The 21,248-nt window shown below is 48.3% G+C and overlaps 2 protein-coding genes across 3 annotated transcripts in view; both read right to left on the reverse strand.

Annotated features, from left to right (window-relative positions):
- Positions 1-21,248, reverse strand: part of AZIN1 (antizyme inhibitor 1) — a 43,436-nt gene that overhangs the window by 14,092 nt on the left and 8,096 nt on the right. For both annotated transcript variants that reach the window (XM_063924235.1, XM_063924236.1), the window contains exons 2-3: positions 20,902-21,038; positions 1,631-1,827 (exon numbers count right to left, since the gene is read on the reverse strand). In XM_063924235.1, the coding sequence (XP_063780305.1) occupies positions 1,631-1,732 (102 nt within the window). In that variant the 5' untranslated portion in view covers positions 1,733-1,827; positions 20,902-21,038. The remainder of the gene's footprint in view (positions 1-1,630; positions 1,828-20,901; positions 21,039-21,248) is intronic.
- Positions 5,755-9,609, reverse strand: LOC134928479 (uncharacterized). Its single transcript, XM_063924234.1, has 2 exons — positions 7,924-9,609; positions 5,755-7,760 (listed from the first exon to the last, which is right to left on the reverse strand). The coding sequence occupies exons 1-2, from the start codon at positions 9,089-9,091 to the stop codon at positions 5,767-5,769; spliced, it is 3,162 nt and encodes a 1,053-aa protein (XP_063780304.1). The 5' UTR covers positions 9,092-9,609; the 3' UTR covers positions 5,755-5,766.

Below are 21,248 nucleotides of genomic sequence, written 5' to 3' on the forward strand. Positions count from 1 at the left end.
TACCGACACACAGCAGACACACAGGGAATGCTCCTAACGAAGACAGGACCCACTAGCCCTTTGGGGAGACAGAGGGAGAGTTTGCCAGCACACACCAAAAGCGCTATATATAACAGGGATAGCCTTATAATAAGTGCTCCCTTATAGCTGCTTTATATATATCAAAATATCGCCATAAATTTGCCCCCCCTCTCTGTTTTACCCTGTTTCTGTAGTGCAGTGCAGGGGAGAGACCTGGGAGCCGTCCTGACCAGCGGAGCTGTGAGAGGAAATGGCGCCGTGTGCTGAGGAGATAGGCCCCGCCCCTTTTCCGGCGGGCTCGTCTCCCGCTATTTAGTGAATCCAGGCAGGGGTTAAATATCTCCATATAGCCTCTGGGGGCTATATGTGAGGTATTTTTAGCCTTTATATAGGTTACATTTGCCTCCCAGGGCGCCCCCCCCCAGCGCCCTGCACCCTCAGTGACTGCGTGTGAAGTGTGCTGAGAGGAAAATGGCGCACAGCTGCAGTGCTGTGCGCTACCTTTAGAAGACTGCAGGAGTCTTCAGCCGCCGATTCTGGACCTCTTCTGACTTCAGCATCTGCAAGGGGGCCGGCGGCGCGGCTCCGGTGACCATCCAGGCTGTACCTGTGATCGTCCCTCTGGAGCTGATGTCCAGTAGCCAAGAAGCCAATCCATCCTGCACGCAGGTGAGTTCACTTCTTCTCCCCTCAGTCCCTCGTTGCAGTGATCCTGTTGCCAGCAGGACTCACTGTAAAATAAAAAACCTAAGCTAAACTTTTTCTAAGCAGCTCTTTAGGAGAGCCACCTAGATTGCACCCTTCTCGGCCGGGCACAAAAATCTAACTGGAGTCTGGAGGAGGGTCATAGGGGGAGGAGCCAGTGCACACCACCTGATCTGGAAAAGCTTTACTTTTTGTGCCCTGTCTCCTGCGGAGCCGCTATTCCCCATGGTCCTTTCAGGAACCCCAGCATCCACTAGGACGATAGAGAAATGAGCATTAAATACATTATGCCACACAGTGCAACAGGTGCAATTTCAGCCTAAACAAAACCACCTTTCTGCCCAGATCCATTTATAAGTGACCACCATCTATACAAGAACAGTGCTGCATTCACCAGTAATGCTATTTTATAGCAGGAGATTCCAACTAATGCAACATCCACTAACTCTTTTGCACAGCAAAAGCAAGATGAAACAATGGGGTCGATTCAATTCACTGACAGTTGAATAGCACCAGGAATTAGCTCCCGTTGCTATTCAATTCAGCTCAAGTTAAGTCGGCGAAGGCCCGTTCTCACGGGCTTAACAGGTTGAATTGTCAGGAGAACAGGCATTCTCCGACTTAACTACCCGCTGCGATGATGATTCCCGACAGAATCAGCCTCGCGCCGGCCGCACTTTTGTCGGATTTCTTCTCTCATCCCCCAGGGGAGAAGAATTCCCGACAACTGAGGGTCACCTATGCAACTGTCAGTGAATTGAATCGACCAAAATGTGCCTGATAAAGGAATCCATAGAAAAGCTTTAATCAAGCAGCTCATACTGCATCATTACTGAAGCAGACCAATCTGACGGAATGGCTGCTTTACAGAACATTAAATCCAGTTTATTAAGGTAAAACTCACCAGTGTATGCTCGTAGATGTAATTATTAATGACATCTCTAGGAGTCGATGTATCATCCAGTAAGCCAATGGAGTAATTCGCATCTTCGTTAAATCCTTTCATCTCAGCCGTATTCCGCAAAACCGACAATCATAAACCAAGAAACGTCAAATAAGGGGTCTTATGGGTCTTTTTGGGCCCTACAAATATGCAACAAACTAGAAGAAAGGGAGCAATGATTAGGTCTTCCGTTACAGTTACTGTGTTAATAAGTCATTAGCACAGAAGTGACAGTGTCACATTAGCAAAGAGCTGAACAGCAGTTTGGAACAAAAACCTTTCAAACTAATTTAGAAATGTTATACTCAGTCTACATCTATAGCAGAAATCTATTATACGTAGAGGGGATGATTCAACTGTTTATTGCGGTGCTCAAAGTAATGGCCATTACACGTTACGCAACGGGGTAGGCCGCACAAAGCAGCTAAACCAGACTATAATATTATTTACCAGTAATTTATATAGCGCACACATTCTGCAGCGCTGTACAGAGAATATTTGCCCATTCACATCAGTCCCTGCCCCAGTGGAGCTTACAATCTATATTCCCTATCACATGTAGGCACAGACATTCTCGCTAGGGTTAATTTTGTTGGGAGCTAATTAACCTACCAGTATATTTTTGGATTGTGGGAGGAAACCGGAGTACCAGGAGGAAAACAACGCAAGTACTGGGAGAATATACAAACTCCGCACAGTTAGGACCATGGTGGGAATCGAACCCATGACCTCAGTGCTGTGAGGCAGTAATGCTAACCATTACACCATCCGTACTGCTCTAATACAATATTGTCTGCATTGCAAAACGTCCTGTCTGGACGCCTAAACGGGACACTTTGCACATATCAACTTGTCATATCCCCTATGCAGACCCACTACTGCAGAGTTTCTCAAACACTGTCCAGGTTTTAGGTATATCTGCGGTTCAGTACAGATAGTTAAATCAAATTGACTGAGGTGCTGATGAAGTCACCTGTGGCCAGGCATGGATGCACTTAAGACCTGGACTGTTGGGGTGCCTTGAGGACCACGTTTGAGAAACTACTTCAATTACTTCAGTGGATATTTGGGTTTTTCCACATTAGATTTCTCGGCTCAGCACTACCAAACAGTCTACTTGTGCTTAAAAATTATCATGTTCCCAAACCCACCACCAGGGAGCGAGCAGAGCCAAGTAGGAGTATTCGATAAATGAACACTTATTTCAGTTACAGGGAAGTCTTCTGTAAAGACACCCATTCCGTTACCAAATAGCAGTGAAGCATTTCAGCAGTCTGTCGTGCTGCTGGCGACTGCGTCGCTGTAATTGCTAGCTTTGGGGACACAAAGGATTTTTTTTCGTTTTAATTGACTTGAGGCTATCGTGTCCAAAAAACAGTAAGTCTGCACGTCACCCCTACACAATAGTCAATAGACACACCCAGGGTGTTCTATATTAAGCGAGCCGCAGCTTTCCTGATCCCCAGTGGCACCGCATGCAGGACACATCAGCAATTAAGACAAGCACATTAACAATCACAGCCTGTCTGTATTGAGACTAGCTGGTATTTAAGAACAATGACCCGCTGAACATATTCAAGACTTATTTATAGAGCAAATGTAAATAGACACACAATATTATGCACATATATAGGGAAAGGACTCAGACCTTATGGCAACATACATGTCAACCACTTCCTAATAAGTGTGCATTAAGCTGGATGGCAGGGCCAATTGTTCCTTGAGTTCTACATTAATACTTTGAGGCAGAGGTTCTCAAACAAGGTCCTCAAAACACCCATCGAGGACCTCAAGGCACCCACTATAGACCATCCATAGTGTTAAATATTGAAACTGTATTCCAAAGTCTGCTTCTGCATTTGAGGAAGAAGAACAGTCCAGGTTTTAAGTACATCCATGCTTGACCACAGGTGACTTAATTAGTACCTCAGTCAATATGATTTACCCATCTGTGCTGAGCCATGGTTATACCTAAAACCTGAACCGTTGGGGTGGCTTGACGACAGTTTTGAGAACATCTGATCTGCAGGATTTTTATAGCTCTTTTCTAGGGGCGCCCTCAAGCCCAGAAAAGTGTTGCACAAACTGATGTGGGATCTAGGTGTAATCCCATCACTTAACCACATTAGTGTTCCACAGTCCAACTGCCCAAATGTAGGCATGTGCTTACTTTCCACTGCGCAGCCGTGTCGCCTGTAATGTAATCTGGGCACACTTGCTGGGATTTGCTATGCTACAGCAGCATGCCATACCTTGGCTGCAAGTCGCTGTATAAACCGCGAGTGGCTCAGGTTTCACCAAATACATACATCTAGCCTCAATATGCCACGCAGCGGGAGCTGGTATGCCAAGAGGGGCTTTTGGCGTGACTACAGTAAAGATTTAGGAGGACATCTCTGTACATTATGCCCAGACCTAACCAACTATGCAGCTTTTCTTAAAGTCTGAGCTAAGGCTCCAAACTTTATTCAGAGACAACTTGGAGCAATACAGCTACACATACTGCATCCAGGTCGGGGGGGCTATACAGCTACAGCCCTCATCCCTTTACTGGAAGCTATACAGCTACAGACATACTGCACCCCGGGCCTGGGAGAAATACAGCTACAGACATACTGCACCCTCTCCTGGGAGCAATACAGCGACACACATACTAAACCCCGAGCCTGGGAGCAATATAGCTACAGAAATTGGGATTTTTGTTTACTTACCGTAAAATCTCTTTCTCTGAGTCCATCTGGGGGACGCTGCGCCGTTACTTGTGGGTTAGAGGTGTGTGGTAGTGGAGTTTGGCACAGAATCTAAAGCTGACTCCTCCCCCCTCTAACCCCTCCCATCTCCTTCCTGCTCAGCCATATTCAGTTAACGTTTAGCCAAGCCAAAGGAGATAGACCAGAATAAAAAAATTAACCAATTAAACCAGACAAACTATGGGAGGGATCGCAGCGTCCCCCAGATGGACTCAGAGAAAGAGATTTTACGGTAAGTAAACAAAAATCCCAATTTCTCTGTCCTCCATCTGGGGGACGCTGCGCCGTTACTTGTGGGATTTCCCAAAGCAAGCTAATGAGAGGAGGGAGACGGTGACGGCATAGCCGTCTTCAATATACGACGCCCAACAGAGGCAGTCTCCAAACCAAAAGTATGAAAACGATAAAACTTTGTGAAAGTATGAACTGACGACCAGGTCGCTGCTCTGCACAGTTGCTCAACAGATGCACCACCGCGAACAGCCCAAGAGGCTCCAACAGCTCTAGTCGAATGAGCCCTAATTGAGTCAGGAACCGAAACATGAGAAGACAGGTAAGCCTGTCTTATGGCCGAAGTTATCCAACGGGCCACAGTATTTTTGGAGGCCGGCCAACCTCGTTTTGGAACATCAATTAAAACCAGTAAGTTATCCGTGCGACGGAATGACTCTGTGCGAGACAAATAGATACGCAAGGCTCGAACCACATCCAGAAGAGCCAAATGAGAGTCCTCACCAGAAGAAGATGTCGGAGTAAAGGCAGGAAGTACAATGTCCTGATTTAAATGGAATGCTGAAACAACCTTTGGGAGGAAAGAAGGTTTAGTCCGTAGAACCACCCGGTTCTCATGAAACACTAACAAGGGGGGTCTGCAAGAAAGGGCCGCCAACTCAGATACTCGTCTAGCTGAGGCAATAGCCAACAGAAAAACAACTTTCTGTGTCAGATAACGGAGCTCAACTGATTCTAAAGGTTCAAATGGAGAGGTCTGAAGAGCCGTAAGGACCAAGTTTAAATCCCAGGGAGGAACCGGAGGGACAAAAGGTGGTTGAATCCGAAGTACTCCCTGCAGGAATGTTTGAACCTCTGGAATATTTGCTAGTTTCTTCTGAAAAAGAACCGATAAAGCTGAAACCTGACCCTTTAGTGAAGAAAGCTTTAGGCCCTTGTCGAGACCCTCCTGAAGGAAAGAGAGTAGGCGAGGTAGTCTAAACAAATGCGGAGTCAGTCTCCGTTTTTCGCACCATGCAATGTAAATACGCCATATTCTATGGTAAATGCCTGAGGTCACCGGTTTCCTAGCTCGAATCATCGTCTGGACAACCGATCGAGAAAGACCTTTTGCCTTCAAAATCTTGGATTCAAGAGCCAAGCCGTCAAAGCCATCCGATGTAAATCTGGGTGGCGACAAGGCCCTTGAAGAAGCAGATCTGGTCGCAGAGGTAGACGAAAGGGATCTCCGACTACCATACTGCGCAGAAGAGTGTACCATTGTCGACGCGGCCAATCTGGAGTCACTAGAATCACTGCGAGACCCTCTCGCCGAATGCGTTGGAGTAGACGCGGAATCAGTGGGATTGGCGGAAACACATATCCCAGTTGAAATTGCCATGGGGCAGTAAGAGCATCGATCAGGATTGCCTGTGGATCCTGAGTCCTTGCTCCGTAGTGAGGAAGTTTCGCGTTGAGGCGAGACGCCATCAGGTCTATGTCTGGCATTCCCCATCGATCCACTAGAGAGAGAAACACTTCCTGATGAAGTTCCCATTCCCCCGGATGAATCGTGTGACGACTCAAAAAGTCTGCTTCCCAGTTTTCGACTCCTGGAATGTGGATCGCGGAGATCACCGGAACCCAGCGTTCCGCCCACGCGAGGATCTGAGCGACCTCTCTCATTGTGGACCAACTGCGAGTTCCTCCCTGTTTGTTGATGTAAGCCACTGCGGTGGCATTGTCGGACTGCACCCGAACTGGTTGACCCTGCACCATGGTTTGAATGCGAATGAGTGCATACCGAATCGCCCTTAGTTCCAGAATGTTGATTTGCAATTTTGACTCCTGATTGCTCCAGCGTCCCTGGAAGTGATGAGTCTGGAAAACTGCCCCCCAACCACTGAGGCTTGCGTCCGTGGTGACCATCATCCAAGACCAGATTGTGAACGGTGCACCCTTTTTCAAATTGTGACTGTGAAGCCACCAGTGAAGAGACTGACGAGTCTTTATCGACAAGCGGATCAACTGCAATTCGAGACGTGGTTCCGTCCGAGTCCAACAGTTGAGAATCTGCGTTTGAAGAGGACGGGCATGAAATCTGGCATATGGAACTGCCTCGAAGGAGGATACCATTTTGCCCAACACCTGCATACATCTGAGGACCGACACTACTGGTAAGTGTAACAGGGTTCGGATTCTCGACTGCAGATCCTGAATCTTGTCCGCAGGAAGAAACACCTTCTGGCTGTTGGTGTCGAATAAAAGTCCCAGAAAAATCATCTTCTGAGAAGGGAGTAGAGATGACTTTGGAAAGTTGATTATCCACCCGAACGATTGTAGAGTCTCCATTGTTAACTGCAGGTTCTGAGTGAGAATCTCCGCTGACGGTGCCTTGACCAACAGGTCGTCCAAATATGGAGTGATGTTGACCCTTTGGCAACGAAGAACTGCGACTACATGGCCTAAGACCTTTGTAAAAACTCGGGGAGCCGTAGAAAGACCAAAGGGAAGAGCTTGAAACTGAAAATGCTCCGGCCCGATTGCAAATCTCAGCAGAGACTGATGCCCTATCCAAATCGGGACATGTAAGTAGGCGTCTTTTATGTCTATTGAAGCCAAATATTCCCCTGGCTCCATGGCGGCGATAATTGAGCGAATGGATTCCATCTTGAATTTTTGGGTTGAGAGATACGGGTTGAGAGCCTTCAGATTCAGAATGGGCCGAAACGAACCATCCGGCTTGTCCACAAGAAAAAGACCTGAGTAAAACCCCCGCCCCCTTTGATGAGAGGGAACCGGAATGATTACTCCATTTTGTAAGAGGTTTGTGATTGCCTGAAGAAGAGCTTGCCGTCTGGAGGGATCGTCTGGGAGAGGTGTTATGAATAGTCGGGTTGGGACCGTCTCTTCGAAATCCAACATATATCCTCTGGAAATGACCCCCATTTCCCACCGATCCGGTTTCGATAGGAGCCACACTTCCCTGAACTGAAGTAACCGGGCCCCAACCTTCATTGATCCCTCCAGGGGACCTGAGACGTCATGCCTCAGGTTTGTCGGCAGGCTTACTGGCCGGTCTGCGAATAGCCTGATATCCTCTTCCTCTGAAAGAGCCCCTTCTTGGGAATCTGGAGGAAGCACGAAAGGATTGGAAGTTACCTCTGCCCTGCGTACGAAAGGACCGAAACCTTGTAGGTTTTGGTTTGTGAGGTGCAGATGGAAGGAAAGGGCTCTTTCCTCCAGTAGAATCTGAAATAATCTTCTTTAACTCTGATCCAAAAAGGAACTCACCTTCAAAAGGCACAGCCGTCAATGTTTGCTTTGAGTCAGAATCAGCATTCCAAACTCTAAGCCACAAAGAGCGTCTTGCAGATACTGTCAAGGCTGAAACCCGGGTCTGTAGCGCAACCGAATCCAACAAGGCTTCACCCACATAAGTGAGTGCCTCCGAAATCTGTTCCGCTACGTGAATGGCTTCCGACGGATCATCCGACTGCATTCCCGATACCACCTGTGCAAGCCATTCATCCACGGCCTTAAGTACCCAGGCACTCGCCAGTACTGGACGGAGAGAAACACCTGATAAAGAAAACATAGATTTTAGTAATGCTTCAATCTTTCTATCAGTAGCGTCTTTTAAGGTCACAGACTGTACCGACGGAATAACCGTAGCTTTTGCTAGATGTGAAATAGGAGCATCTACCTTAGGGGCCGTCTCCCAAAATTTCGTATCTTCCTCTGTAAAAGGATATAGAAATCTTAACTTTTTAGGCGCCTGAAAACGAGAATCCGGTTTAAGCCAGGGTTCTTTTAAAATATCCGCAAAGTGAGAATAAGAAGGGAAGGCCGTAACCTGTCTCTTTTGTCGTTTGAAGAAGGGGGAAGGAGTTTCCTCTACCACCGTGTCCTGAATATTAAGAGTCTGACGAATGGCTTCTATTAACAATCTAACACCTGAACTAGTAGAAGGTTCCTCATCTTCCCAAGCCGAAACTTCATCCCATTCAGGATCTACCTCCCCCTCCTCCAATGGAGATGCCAGGGTGTCCGCCTCCTCACCTGGAAATGCTATAGCAGGTAACGGCTGCGATCGTTTAGTAGCAGTCGAACTGCTGGCAGCATTTACAAACTTATTCAAAGATTGAGTTAAATCAGTGAGGCACTTTCCCATATTTTGGGCCCATAAAGGCTCCACCTGAGTCCGAGCAGATTCAGTCTCCCTAGATTGACGCAAATCTGAAATGGCGTCCACCATGTTTTTAACCCATGGGGGCGTCGGCTGATCTGCGGAACCTCCCTGCTGATCTGTCACTGATGCACCAGAGCATGAAGCACATAAGGTACCTGCGTCAGAACTACCTTTAGCCAGCTTTGAGCCACACTGAGAGCAGGAAAAATAAACTACCGAGGCCGTTTTTCCCTTTGTAGGTCTGTCCGGTTTACTAGTCACTTTTTCCATTCTGAAGGTATACACTAAAATAAAATCACCCTAAACCTTCTGACTAATGAGCTGTGTTAACAATCTACATTAAGGATAGAGTGGGACCTAATCCAGGATGACTGAGTGCAAGTCAGAGACTCTCCTTATTAGGTTAATCCCTAGGTGGATTCCAATATGGCCTGTAATCCCCCCTTTGATCAGCCCCCTCTATACTTGCGATTATGTTAAAATTCTCCCCCTGGCAGGCTCCGTGTGTGAAGCGCACAGCGTCCCCCTGTCTCCGTGCAGAAGAAGATGGCGTCAGGCAGATTGGCGCGCGCGCGGGCAGAGCAGGGCGGGAAGCCGTCCCTGCACTGCTGACGTCACCCCGCGCTGAAACCGGAAGTTCGGGCCGCCGCGCGCCGCTACTCACAGCGTCCGCGGCGGCTTCTAGCTGGTCCCCGGGAGTCAGAAGATTCTCCCGGACCAGTCTGCCATCTGTCCCCACAACCCTCCAGGTCTCTCACTGCGGTTGTAGGGGAGAAATCTCCGGCGCCGCTCCCGCTGGTGGCGGGGGGGGGGGGGGGGGGGGGGGGCTCGGCTGGCGTGCATGTTTATGAAATAAATGAGTGAAATAAATAGGGACAGCCCAATACTGTCGGTGACAGATTGTGGCTGTCCGTTACCTTTCTTCTGTCGTCGTTAATGTACAAAGGCCCCAGTGACCCAGGTATGGTGGCCTTTCTAGACAGCATCCTCGAGTGGAATATTAGTCCACTCCATCAATACCTGTCACCCGTAAACAGGGACTAGGCATCCTGTAAACAACAAACAAAAAAAAAAACAAAAACAAAAAAATCTAGGAGAAATAAAAACTGTGTCTGTACTCCACAGGCACAAAATAAAAACTGAATATGGCTGAGCAGGAAGGAGATGGGAGGGGTTAGAGGGGGGAGGAGTCAGCTTTAGATTCTGTGCCAAACTCCACTACCACACACCTCTAACCCACAAGTAACGGCGCAGCGTCCCCCAGATGGAGGACAGAGAAATACAGAAACCTCTCCTGGGAGCAATACAGCTACAGACATACTGCACCCCGGGCCTGGGAGAAATACAGCTACAGACATACTGCACCCTCTCCTGGGAGCAATACAGCGACACACATACTAAACCCCGAGCCTGGGAGCAATATAGCTACAGACATACTGCACCCTCTCCTGGGAGCAATACAGCGACACACATACTAAACCCCGAGCCTGGGAGCAATATAGCTACAGAAATACAGAAACCTCTCCTGGGAGCAATACAGCTACAGACATACTGCACCCCGGGCCTGGGAGAAATACAGCTACAGACATACTGCACCCTCTCCTGGGAGCAATACAGCGACACATACTAAACCCCGAGCCTGGGAGCAATATAGCTACAGACATACTGCACCCTCTCCTGGGAGCAATACAGCGACACACATACTAAACCCCGGGCCTGGGAGCAATATAGCTACAGACATACAGAAACTTCTCCTGGGAGCAATACAGCTACAGACATACTGCACCCCGGGCCTGGGAGAAATACAGCTACAGACATACTGCACCCTCTCCTGGGAGCAATACAGCGACACACATACTAAACCCCGAGCCTGGGAGCAATATAGCTACAGACATACAGAAACCTCTCCTGGGAGCAATACAGCTACAGACATACTGCACCCCGGGCCTGGGAGAAATACAGCTACAGACATACTGCACCCTCTCCTGGGAGCAATACAGCGACACACATACTAAACCCCGAGCCTGGGAGCAATATAGCTACAGACATACTGCACCCTCTCCTGGGAGCAATACAGCGACACACATACTAAACCCCGGGCCTGGGAGCAATATAGCTACAGACATACAGAAACTTCTCCTGGGAGCAATACAGCTACAGACATACTGCACCCCGGGCCTGGGAGAAATACAGCTACAGACATACTGCACCCTCTCCTGGGAGCAATACAGCGACACACATACTAAACCCCGAGCCTGGGAGCAATATAGCTACAGACATACAGAAACCTCTCCTGGGAGCAATACAGCTACAGACATACTGCACCCCGGGCCTGGGAGAAATACAGCTACAGACATACTGCACCCTCTCCTGGGAGCAATACAGCGACACACATACTAAACCCCGGGCCTGGGAGCAATATAGCTACAGACATACTGCACCCTCTCCTGGGAGCAATACAGCGACACACATACTAAACCCCGGGCCTGGGAGCAATATAGCTACAGACATACAGAAACTTCTCCTGGGAGCAATACAGCTACAGACATACTGCACCCCGGGCCTGGGAGAAATACAGCTACAGACATACTGCACCCTCTCCTGGGAGCAATACAGCGACACACATACTAAACCCCGAGCCTGGGAGCAATATAGCTACAGACATACAGAAACCTCTCCTGGGAGCAATACAGCTACAGACATACTGCACCCCGGGCCTGGGAGAAATACAGCTACAGACATACTGCACCCTCTCCTGGGAGCAATACAGCGACACACATACTAAACCCCGAGCCTGGGAGCAATATAGCTACAGACATACCGAAACCTCTCCTGGGAGCAATACAGCTACAGACATACTGCACCCCAGGCCTGGGAGCAATACAGCGACACACATACTAAACCCCAAGCCTGGGAGCAATATAGCTACAGACATACCGAAACTTCTCCTGGGAGCAATACAGCAACACATAATGCACCCCGGGCCTGGGAGAAATACAGCTACAGACATACTGCACCCTCTCCTGGGCACAATACAGCGACACACAAACTGCACCCGGCCTGGGAGCAATGCAGCTACACAATTCATCCAGGCCTGGGAGCTAATAAAGCTACAGACATACTGCACCCTGGCCTGGACGCAATACAGCTACACACATACTGCACCCGTCCTGGGGGCTATACAGCTACACACATACTGCACCCTGGCCTGAGAGCAATACAGCTACACACATACTGCACCTTGTCCTGGGAACTGTACAGCTACAGACATACTGCACCCTGGCCTGGGAGATATACAGCTACACATATACAGCACCCTGGCCTGGGAGATCTACAGCTACACATATACAGCACCCTGGCCTGGGAGATATACAGCTACACACATACAGCACCCTGGCCTGGGAGATATACAGCTACACACATACTGCACCCTGGCCCGGGCGATATACAGCTACACATACTGCACCTTGTCCTGGGAGCTATAAAGCTACAGACATATTACACCTAGGCTCGGGAGCTATACAGCTACACACATACTGTACCCTGGCCTGAGAGCTATATAGCTACACACATACAGCACCCTGGCCTGGGAGCTATACAGCTACACACATACAGCACCCTGGCCTGGGAGATATACAGCTACACATATACAGCACCCTCTCCTGGGAGATATACAGCTACACACATACTGCACCCTGGCCTGGGAGATATACAGCTACACACATACTGCACCCTGGCCCGGGCGATATACAGCTACACATACTGCACCTTGTCCTGGGAGCTATAAAGCTACAGACATATTACACCTAGGCTCGGGAGCTATACAGCTACACACATACTGTACCCTGGCCTGGGAGATATATAGCTACACATATACAGCACCCTGGCCTGGGAGCTATACAGCTACACACATACAGCACCCTGGCCTGGGAGCTATACAGCTACACATATACAGCACCCTGGCCTGGGAGCTATACAGCTACACACATACAGCACCCTGGCCTGGGAGATATACAGTTACACATACTGCACCTTGTCCTGGGAGCTATACAGCTACAGACATATTACACCTAGGCTCGAGAGCTATACAGCTACACACATACTGCACCCTGGCCTGGGAGCTATACAGCTACACATATACAGCACCCTGGCCTGGGAGCTATACAGCTACACACATACAGCACCCTGGCCTGGGAGATATACAGTTACACATACTGCACCTTGTCCTGGGAGCTATACAGCTACAGACATATTACACCTAGGCTCGAGAGCTATACAGCTACACACATACTGCACCCTGGCCTGGGAGCTATACAGCTACACACATACAGCACCCTGGCCTGGGAGATATACAGCTACACATATACAGCACCCTCTCCTGGGAGATATACAGCTACACACATACTGCACCCTGGCCTGGGAGATATACAGCTACACACATACTGCACCCTGGCCCGGGCGATATACAGCTACACATACTGCACCTTGTCCTGGGAGCTATAAAGCTACAGACATATTACACCTAGGCTCGGGAGCTATACAGCTACACACATACTGTACCCTGGCCTGGGAGATATATAGCTACACATATACAGCACCCTGGCCTGGGAGCTATACAGCTACACACATACAGCACCCTGGCCTGGGAGCTATACAGCTACACATATACAGCACCCTGGCCTGGGAGCTATACAGCTACACACATACAGCACCCTGGCCTGGGAGATATACAGTTACACATACTGCACCTTGTCCTGGGAGCTATACAGCTACAGACATATTACACCTAGGCTCGAGAGCTATACAGCTACACACATACTGCACCCTGGCCTGGGAGCTATACAGCTACACATATACAGCACCCTGGCCTGGGAGCTATACAGCTACACACATACAGCACCCTGGCCTGGGAGATATACAGTTACACATACTGCACCTTGTCCTGGGAGCTATACAGCTACAGACATATTACACCTAGGCTCGAGAGCTATACAGCTACACACATACTGCACCCTGGCCTGGGAGCTATACAGCTACACATATACAGCACCCTGGCCTGGGAGCTATACAGCTACACACATACAGCACCCTGGCCTGGGAGATATACAGCTACACACATACTGCACCCTGGCCTGGGAGCTACACAGCTACACACATACTGCACCCTGGCCTGGGAAATATACAGCTAAACCCCTTCCTTATCCCTGGCCTGTGAGAAATACAGCTAATAAATTAACCTTTAACAGTACGGTAATTACACCTGACATACTATGTAGGTATATGGCTGATGAAGGGAATGTGGCTAATTGAGGAAAGGAACGTAACAAGTGATTTTCCCGTTGTGCACTGCTTAGTTTGTGAATACCACGATTACATTATATAAGAATGCTATTACAAGGAGAAGTCACTGATGGGCCCATCCTAAGTGCAGTAGTTCTGTATGAAAGGTGCGCTCACAAGCTGCAGGGATACAGGAATGCTGCCAGCATACTGTATGAATAGCTGTTTTCATTATTTTTCTCACAGTAGTCACACTAGCACACCTTGCTTCTACACTGCATATAACTCCTGGGGTAAAGTAAATGGACCTGTAAACAGCACATGACTATCCTAGCAGCCTTCACATCATGGCGCTGTCTGACTTCAGTTTATCCTGGGGATATAATCATGTGGCAGCTATTTGCTAAGGGGTATACAGCAGTGACGTGCGATGGGGTGAGGCAGAGCCTTTCCTGTCATACTTACGTTTAAACCAGAGTTTTGACTGAATAAAATAAGAATTTACTTACCGATAATTCTATTTCTCGGAGTCCGTAGTGGATGCTGGGGTTCCTGAAAGGACCATGGGGAATAGCGGCTCCGCAGGAGACAGGGCACAAAAAGTAAAGCTTTAGGATCAGGTGGTGTGCACTGGCTCCTCCCCCTATGACCCTCCTCCAAGCCAGTTAGGTACTGTGCCCGGACGAGCGTACACAATAAGGGAGGAATTTTGAATCCCGGGTAAGACTCATACCAGCCACACCAATCACACCGTACAACTTGTGATCTAAACCCAGTTAACAGTATGATAACAGCGGAGCCTCTGAAAAGATGGCTCACAACAATAATAACCCGATTTTTGTAACTATGTACAAGTATTGCAGATAATCCGCACTTGGGATGGGCGCCCAGCATCCACTACGGACTCCGAGAAATAGAATTATCGGTAAGTAAATTCTTATTTTCTCTATCGTCCTAGTGGATGCTGGGGTTCCTGAAAGGACCATGGGGATTATACCAAAGCTCCCAAACGGGCGGGAGAGTGCGGATGACTCTGCAGCACCGAATGAGAGAACTCCAGGTCCTCTTTTGCCAGGGTATCAAATTTGTAGAATTTTACAAACGTGTTCTCCCCTGACCACGTAGCTGCTCGGCAGAGTTGTAATGCCGAGACCTCTCGGGCAGCCGCCCAAGATGAGCCCACCTTCCTTGTGGAATGGGCCTTAACAGATTTAGACTGTGGCAGGCCTGCCTCAGAATGTGCAAGTTGAATTGTGTTACAAATCCAACGAGCCATCGACTGCTTAGAAGCAGGCGCACCCAACTTGTTGGGTGCATACAGTATAAACAGCGAGTCAGATTTTCTGACTCCAGCTGTCCTGGAACATATTTTCAGGACCCTGACAACTTCTAGCAACTTGGAGTCCTCCAAGTCCCTAGTAGGTGCAAGGCACCACAATAAGCTGGTTCAGGTGAAACACTGACACCACCTTAGGGAGAGAACTGGGGACGAGTCCGCAGCTCTGCCCTGTCCGAATGGACAAACAGATATGGGCTTTTTTGAGAAAAAACCACCAATTTGACACTCGCCTGGTCCAGGCCAGGGCCAAGAGCATGGTCACTTTTTATGTGAGATGCTTCAAATCCACATATTTGACTGGTTTTAAACCAATGTGATTTGAGGAATCCCAGAACTACGTTGAGATCCCACAGTGCCACTGGAGGCACAAAAAGGGGTTTGTATATGCAATACTCCCTTGACAAACTTCTTGACTTCAGGAACTGAAGCCAATTCTTTCTGGAAGAAAATTTACAGGGCCGAATTTGAACCTTAATGGACCCCAATTTGAGGCCCATAGACACTCCTGTTTGCAGGAAATGCAGGAAACGACCGAGTTGAAATTTCTTTGTGGGGCCTTCCTGGCCTCACACCACGCAACATATTTTCGCCACACGTGGTGATAATGTTGTGCGGTCACCTCCTTTCTGGCTTTGACCAGGGTAGGAATGACCTCTTCCGGAATGCCTTTTTCCCTTAGGATCCGGCTTTCCATCGCCATGCCGACAAACGCAGCTGCGGTAAGTCTTGGAACAGACATGGTACTTGCTGAAGCAAGTCCCTTCTTAGCGGCAGAGGCCATAAGACCTCTGTAAGCATCTCTTGAAGTTCCGGGTACCAAGTCCTTCTTGGCCAATCCGGAGCCATGAGTATAGTTCTTACTCCTCTACGTCTTATAATTCTCAGCACCTTAGGTATGAGAAGCAGAGGAGGGAACACATACACCGACTGGTACACCCACGGTGTTACCAGAACGTCCACATCTATTGCCTGAGGGTCTCTTGACCTGGCGCAATACCTGTCCCGTTTTTTGTTCAGACGGGACGCCATCATGTCCACCTTTGGTATTTCCCAACGGTTTACAATCATGTGGAAAAAACTTCTCAATGAAGTTTCCACTCTCCCGGGTGGAGGTCGTGCTGAGGAAGTCTGCTTCCCAGTTTCCATTCCCGGGATGAAACACTGCTGACAGTGTTATCACATGATTTTCCGCCCAGCGAAAAGTCCTTGCAGTTTCTGCGATTGCCCTCCTGCTTCTTGTGTCGCCCTGTCTGTTTACGTGGGCGACTGCCGTGATGTTTTTCCCACTGGATCAATACCGGCTGACCTTGAAGCAGAGGTCTTGCTAAGCTTAGAGCATTATAAATTTACCCTTAGCTCCAGTATATTTATGTGGAGAAAAGTCTCCATACTTGATCACACTCCCTGGAAATTTTTCCCTTGTGTGACTGCTCCCCAGCCTCTCGGGCTGGGCTCCGTGGTCACCAGCATCCAATCCTGAATGCCGAATCTGCGGCCCTCTAGAAGATGAGCACTCTATAACCACCACAGGAGAGACACCCTTGTCCTTGGATATTGGGTTATCCGCTGATGCATCTGAAGATGCGATCCGGACCATTTGTCCAGCAGATCCCACTGAAAAGTTCTTACGTGAAATCTGCCGAATGGAATTGCTTCGTAGGAAGCCACCATTTTTACCAGGACCCTTGTGCAATGATGCACTATTTTTAGGAGGTTCCTGACTTGCTTGGATAACTCCCTGGCTTTCTCTTCCGGGAGAAACACCTTTTTCTGGACTGTGTCCAGAATCATCCCTAGGCACAGCAGACGTGTCGTCGGGATCAGCTGCGATTTTGGAATATTTAGAATCCACCCGTGCTGATTGTAGCAGTATCCGAGATAGTGCTACTCCGACCTCCAACTGTTCCCTGGACTATGCCCCTATCAGGAGATCGTCCAAGTAAGGGATAATTAAGACGCCTTTTCTTCGAAGAAGAATCATCAATTCGGCCATTACCTTGGTAAAGACCCCGGGGTGCCGTGGACAATCCAAACGGCAGCGTCTGAAACTGATAGTGACAGTTCTGCACCACGAACCTGAGGTACCCTTAGTGAGAAGGGCAAATTTGAGACATAGAGGTAAGCATCCCTGATGTCCCGGGACACTATATAGTCCCCTTCTTCCTGGTTCGTTATCACTGCTCTGAGTGACTTCATCTTAATTTGAACCTTTGTAAGTGTTCAAAAAAATATTTTTAGAATAAGTCTCACCTAGCCTTCTGGCTTCAGTACCACAATATAGTGTGGAATAATACCCCTTTTCTGCAGTAGGAGGGGTAATTTAATTATCACCTGCTGGGAATACAGCTTGTGAATTTTTTTTTTTTTTTTTTTTTCCATACTACCTCCTTGTCGGAGGGAGACCTTGGTAAAGCAGACTTCAGGAGCCTGTGAAGGGGAAACGTCTCGACATTCCCATCTGTACCCCCGGGATACTACTTGTAGGATCCAGGGTTCCTGTACGGTCTCAGCGCCATGCTGAGAACTTGTCAGACGCGGTGGAACGCTTCTGTTCCTGGGAATGGGCTGCCTGCTGCAGTCTTCTTCCCTTTCCTCTATCCCTGGGCAGATATGATCTTATAGGGACGAGAGGACTGAGGCTGAAAAGACGGTGTCTTTTTCTGCAGAGATGTGACTTAGGGTAAAAAACGGTGGATTTTCCAGCAGTTGCCGTGACCACCAGGTCCGATGGACCGACCCCAAATAACTCCTCTTCCTTTATACGGCCATACTGTGCCGTTTGGAATCTGCATCACCTGACCACTGTCGTGTCCATAACATCTTCTGGCAGTTATGGACATCGCGTTTATTCATGATGCCAGAGTGCAAATATCCCTCTGTGCATCTCGCATATATAGAAATGCATCCTTTAAATGCTCTATAGTCAATAAAATACTGTCCCTGTCAAGGGTATCAATATTTTTAGTCAGGGAATCCGACCAAGCCACCCTAGCTCTGCACATCCAGGCTGAGGCGATCGCTGGCCGCAGTATAACACCAGTATGTGTGTATATACTTTTTATTATATTTTCCAGCCTTGTCAGCTGGTCCTTGAGGACGGCCCTATCTATAGACGGTACCGCCACTTGTTTTGATAAGCGTGTGAGCGCCTTATCCACCTTAAGAGGTGTTTCCCAACGCGCCCTAACTTCTGGCGGGAAAGGGTATACCGCCCATAATTTTCTATCGGGGGGAACCCACGCATCATCACACACTTTATTTAATTTATCTGATTCAGGAAAAACTATGGTAGTTTTTTCACCTCCCACATAATACCCTCTTTTGTGGTACTTGTAGTATCAGAAATACGTAACACCTCCTTCATTGCCTTTAACGTGTGGCCCTAATAAGGAATACGTTTGTTTATTCACCGTCGACACTGGATTCAGTGTCCCTGTCTGTGTCTGTGTCGACCGACTAAAGTAAACGGGCGTTTTAAAACCCCTGACGGTGTTTTTGAGACGTCTGGACCTTACTAATTGTTTGTCGGCCGTCTCATGTCGTCAACCGACCTTGCAGCGTGTTGACATTATCACGTAATTTCCTAAATAAGCCATCCATTCCGGTGTCGACTCCCTAGAGAGTGACATCACCATTACAGGCAATTGCTCCGCCTCCTCACCAACATCGTCCTCCTACCTGTCGACACACACGTACCGACACACAGCACACACACAGGGAATGCTCTGATAGAGGACAGGACCCACTAGCCCTTTGGAGAGACAGAGGGAGAGTTTGCCAGCACACACCAAAAACGCTATAATTATATAGGGACAACCTTATATAAGTGTTTTCCCTTATAGCATCTTTTTATATATAAGTATATCGCCAAATTAGTGCCCCCCCTCTCTGTTTTAACCCTGTTTCTGTAGTGCAGTGCAGGGGAGAGCCTGGGAGCCTTCCCTCCAGCCTTTCTGTGAGGGAAAATGGCGCTGTGTGCTGAGGAGATAGGCCCCGCCCCTTTTTCGGCGGCCTCGTCTCCCGCTCTTAACGGATTCTGGCAGGGGTTAAATATCTCCATATAGCCTCCGGAGGCTATATGTGAGGTATTTTTAGCCAAAATAGGTATTCATTTGCCTCCCAGGGCGCCCCCCTCCCAGCGCCCTGCACCCTCAGTGACTGCCGTGTGAAGTGTGCTGAGAGGAAAATGGCGCACAGCTGCAGTGCTGTGCGCTACCTTAAGAAGACTGAGGAGTCTTCTGCCGCCGATTCTGGACCTCTTCTTACTTCAGCATCTGCAAGGGGGCCGGCGGCAAGGCTCCGGTGACCATCCAGGCTGTACCTGTGATCGTCCCTCTGGAGCTGATGTCCAGTAGCCAAGAAGCCAATCCATCCTGCACGCAGGTGAGTTCACTTCTTCTCCCCTAAGTCCCTCGTTGCAGTGATCCTGTTGCCAGCAGGACTCACTGTAAAATAAAAAACCTAAGCTAAACTTTCTCTAAGCAGCTCTTTATGAGAGCCACCTAGATTGCACCCTTCTCGGCCGGGCACAAAAATCTAACTGGCTTGGAGGAGGGTCATAGGGGGAGGAGCCAGTGCACACCACCTGATCCTAAAGCTTTACTTTTTGTGCCCTGTCTCCTGCGGAGCCGCTATTCCCCATGGTCCTTTCAGGAACCCCAGCATCCACTAGGACGATAGAGAAAATATATGAAAAATACTAATAATTTGTTAGAAATATCTTCTTTGCATTATTCTAATAATTTTTATAGCCCAAACTCTGGCATAAAAAGTCTATGGCAGGTGAGGCAGTGCCTCACCTGTGTATCCTTTCCACACATCTCTGATCAAAACTCACCGAATTTTTAAGAGTTTATACTGCTGCACCTGTGTATAATGCCCAGATGTACCCTTTGGCTCATATATTGCATGTAAATCTGGCTCTGGAGTTAGCCAATGCCTCCTGAGCCATTTAGCTCACCGCACGTCCCTGGTATACAGCTCAATAACTTTCAATGAAAGATACCGGTAAATACATTGAAAAGCAATAATTGTACACATTGGGGTCAATTCAATACGGATTAAATAGCTCCGGGAATTAGCTCCCAGTGCTTTTCAATTCAGCATAATGTGATGCCAGACAAAAGGATTTCTTCTCACAACCCCAGATGGGTGCGAGCAGAAATCTGCGAAAGTGTTGGCGCGATGCTGTTTTCTGGCTGTAGCGCACCAGAAACAGCACCTCGCCCGGCATTTACGTTGGAGGATGCCAGTTTTCGCAACAAAACACCCTGTTTAGTCTGTGAGAACAGGCCTTCTCAGACATAATGGCATGCTGAATTAAATAGCACAGGGAGCAAATTCCTGGCCCTATTCAATCTGCGCTGAACGTATTTAATTCCATTAACTCCAGAAGATGTTCACCTAGTGCCTCTTATAACCCTCGTTACAAAATTCCCAGAGAGCAGAGATGGACACTTACATGGACAAGTTAGGAGATGGAACCTCCTATCATCAGCTAGGCTGCCAAGGTGGCTCCGCGTTGAAGTCGAACGGCTCCCTATAGAGCGCTTTTCCTAGTCCCGCTGGGTAGTTGTACGCTTTGAAAGAAAATCCGCCCTGCAAGAAAATATATAAAAAAATATATATAAAAAGAAATCTTTATAAAATACATGAAAATCGATAATTGCACAGTAAAATTTCACTATACCATGGAGTTTCCAGTATAGAAACAGACTGACAGCAGATAAGAACCACTTGACCTATCTAGTCTGCCCCTTTTTTCTCAAACCTTATTTGATCCTTATTTCTTTGTAAGGATATCCTTAT

The sequence above is a fragment of the Pseudophryne corroboree genome, chromosome 5 (genome assembly GCF_028390025.1).
Source record: "Pseudophryne corroboree isolate aPseCor3 chromosome 5, aPseCor3.hap2, whole genome shotgun sequence".
Classification (NCBI taxonomy): domain Eukaryota; kingdom Metazoa; phylum Chordata; class Amphibia; order Anura; family Myobatrachidae; genus Pseudophryne; species Pseudophryne corroboree.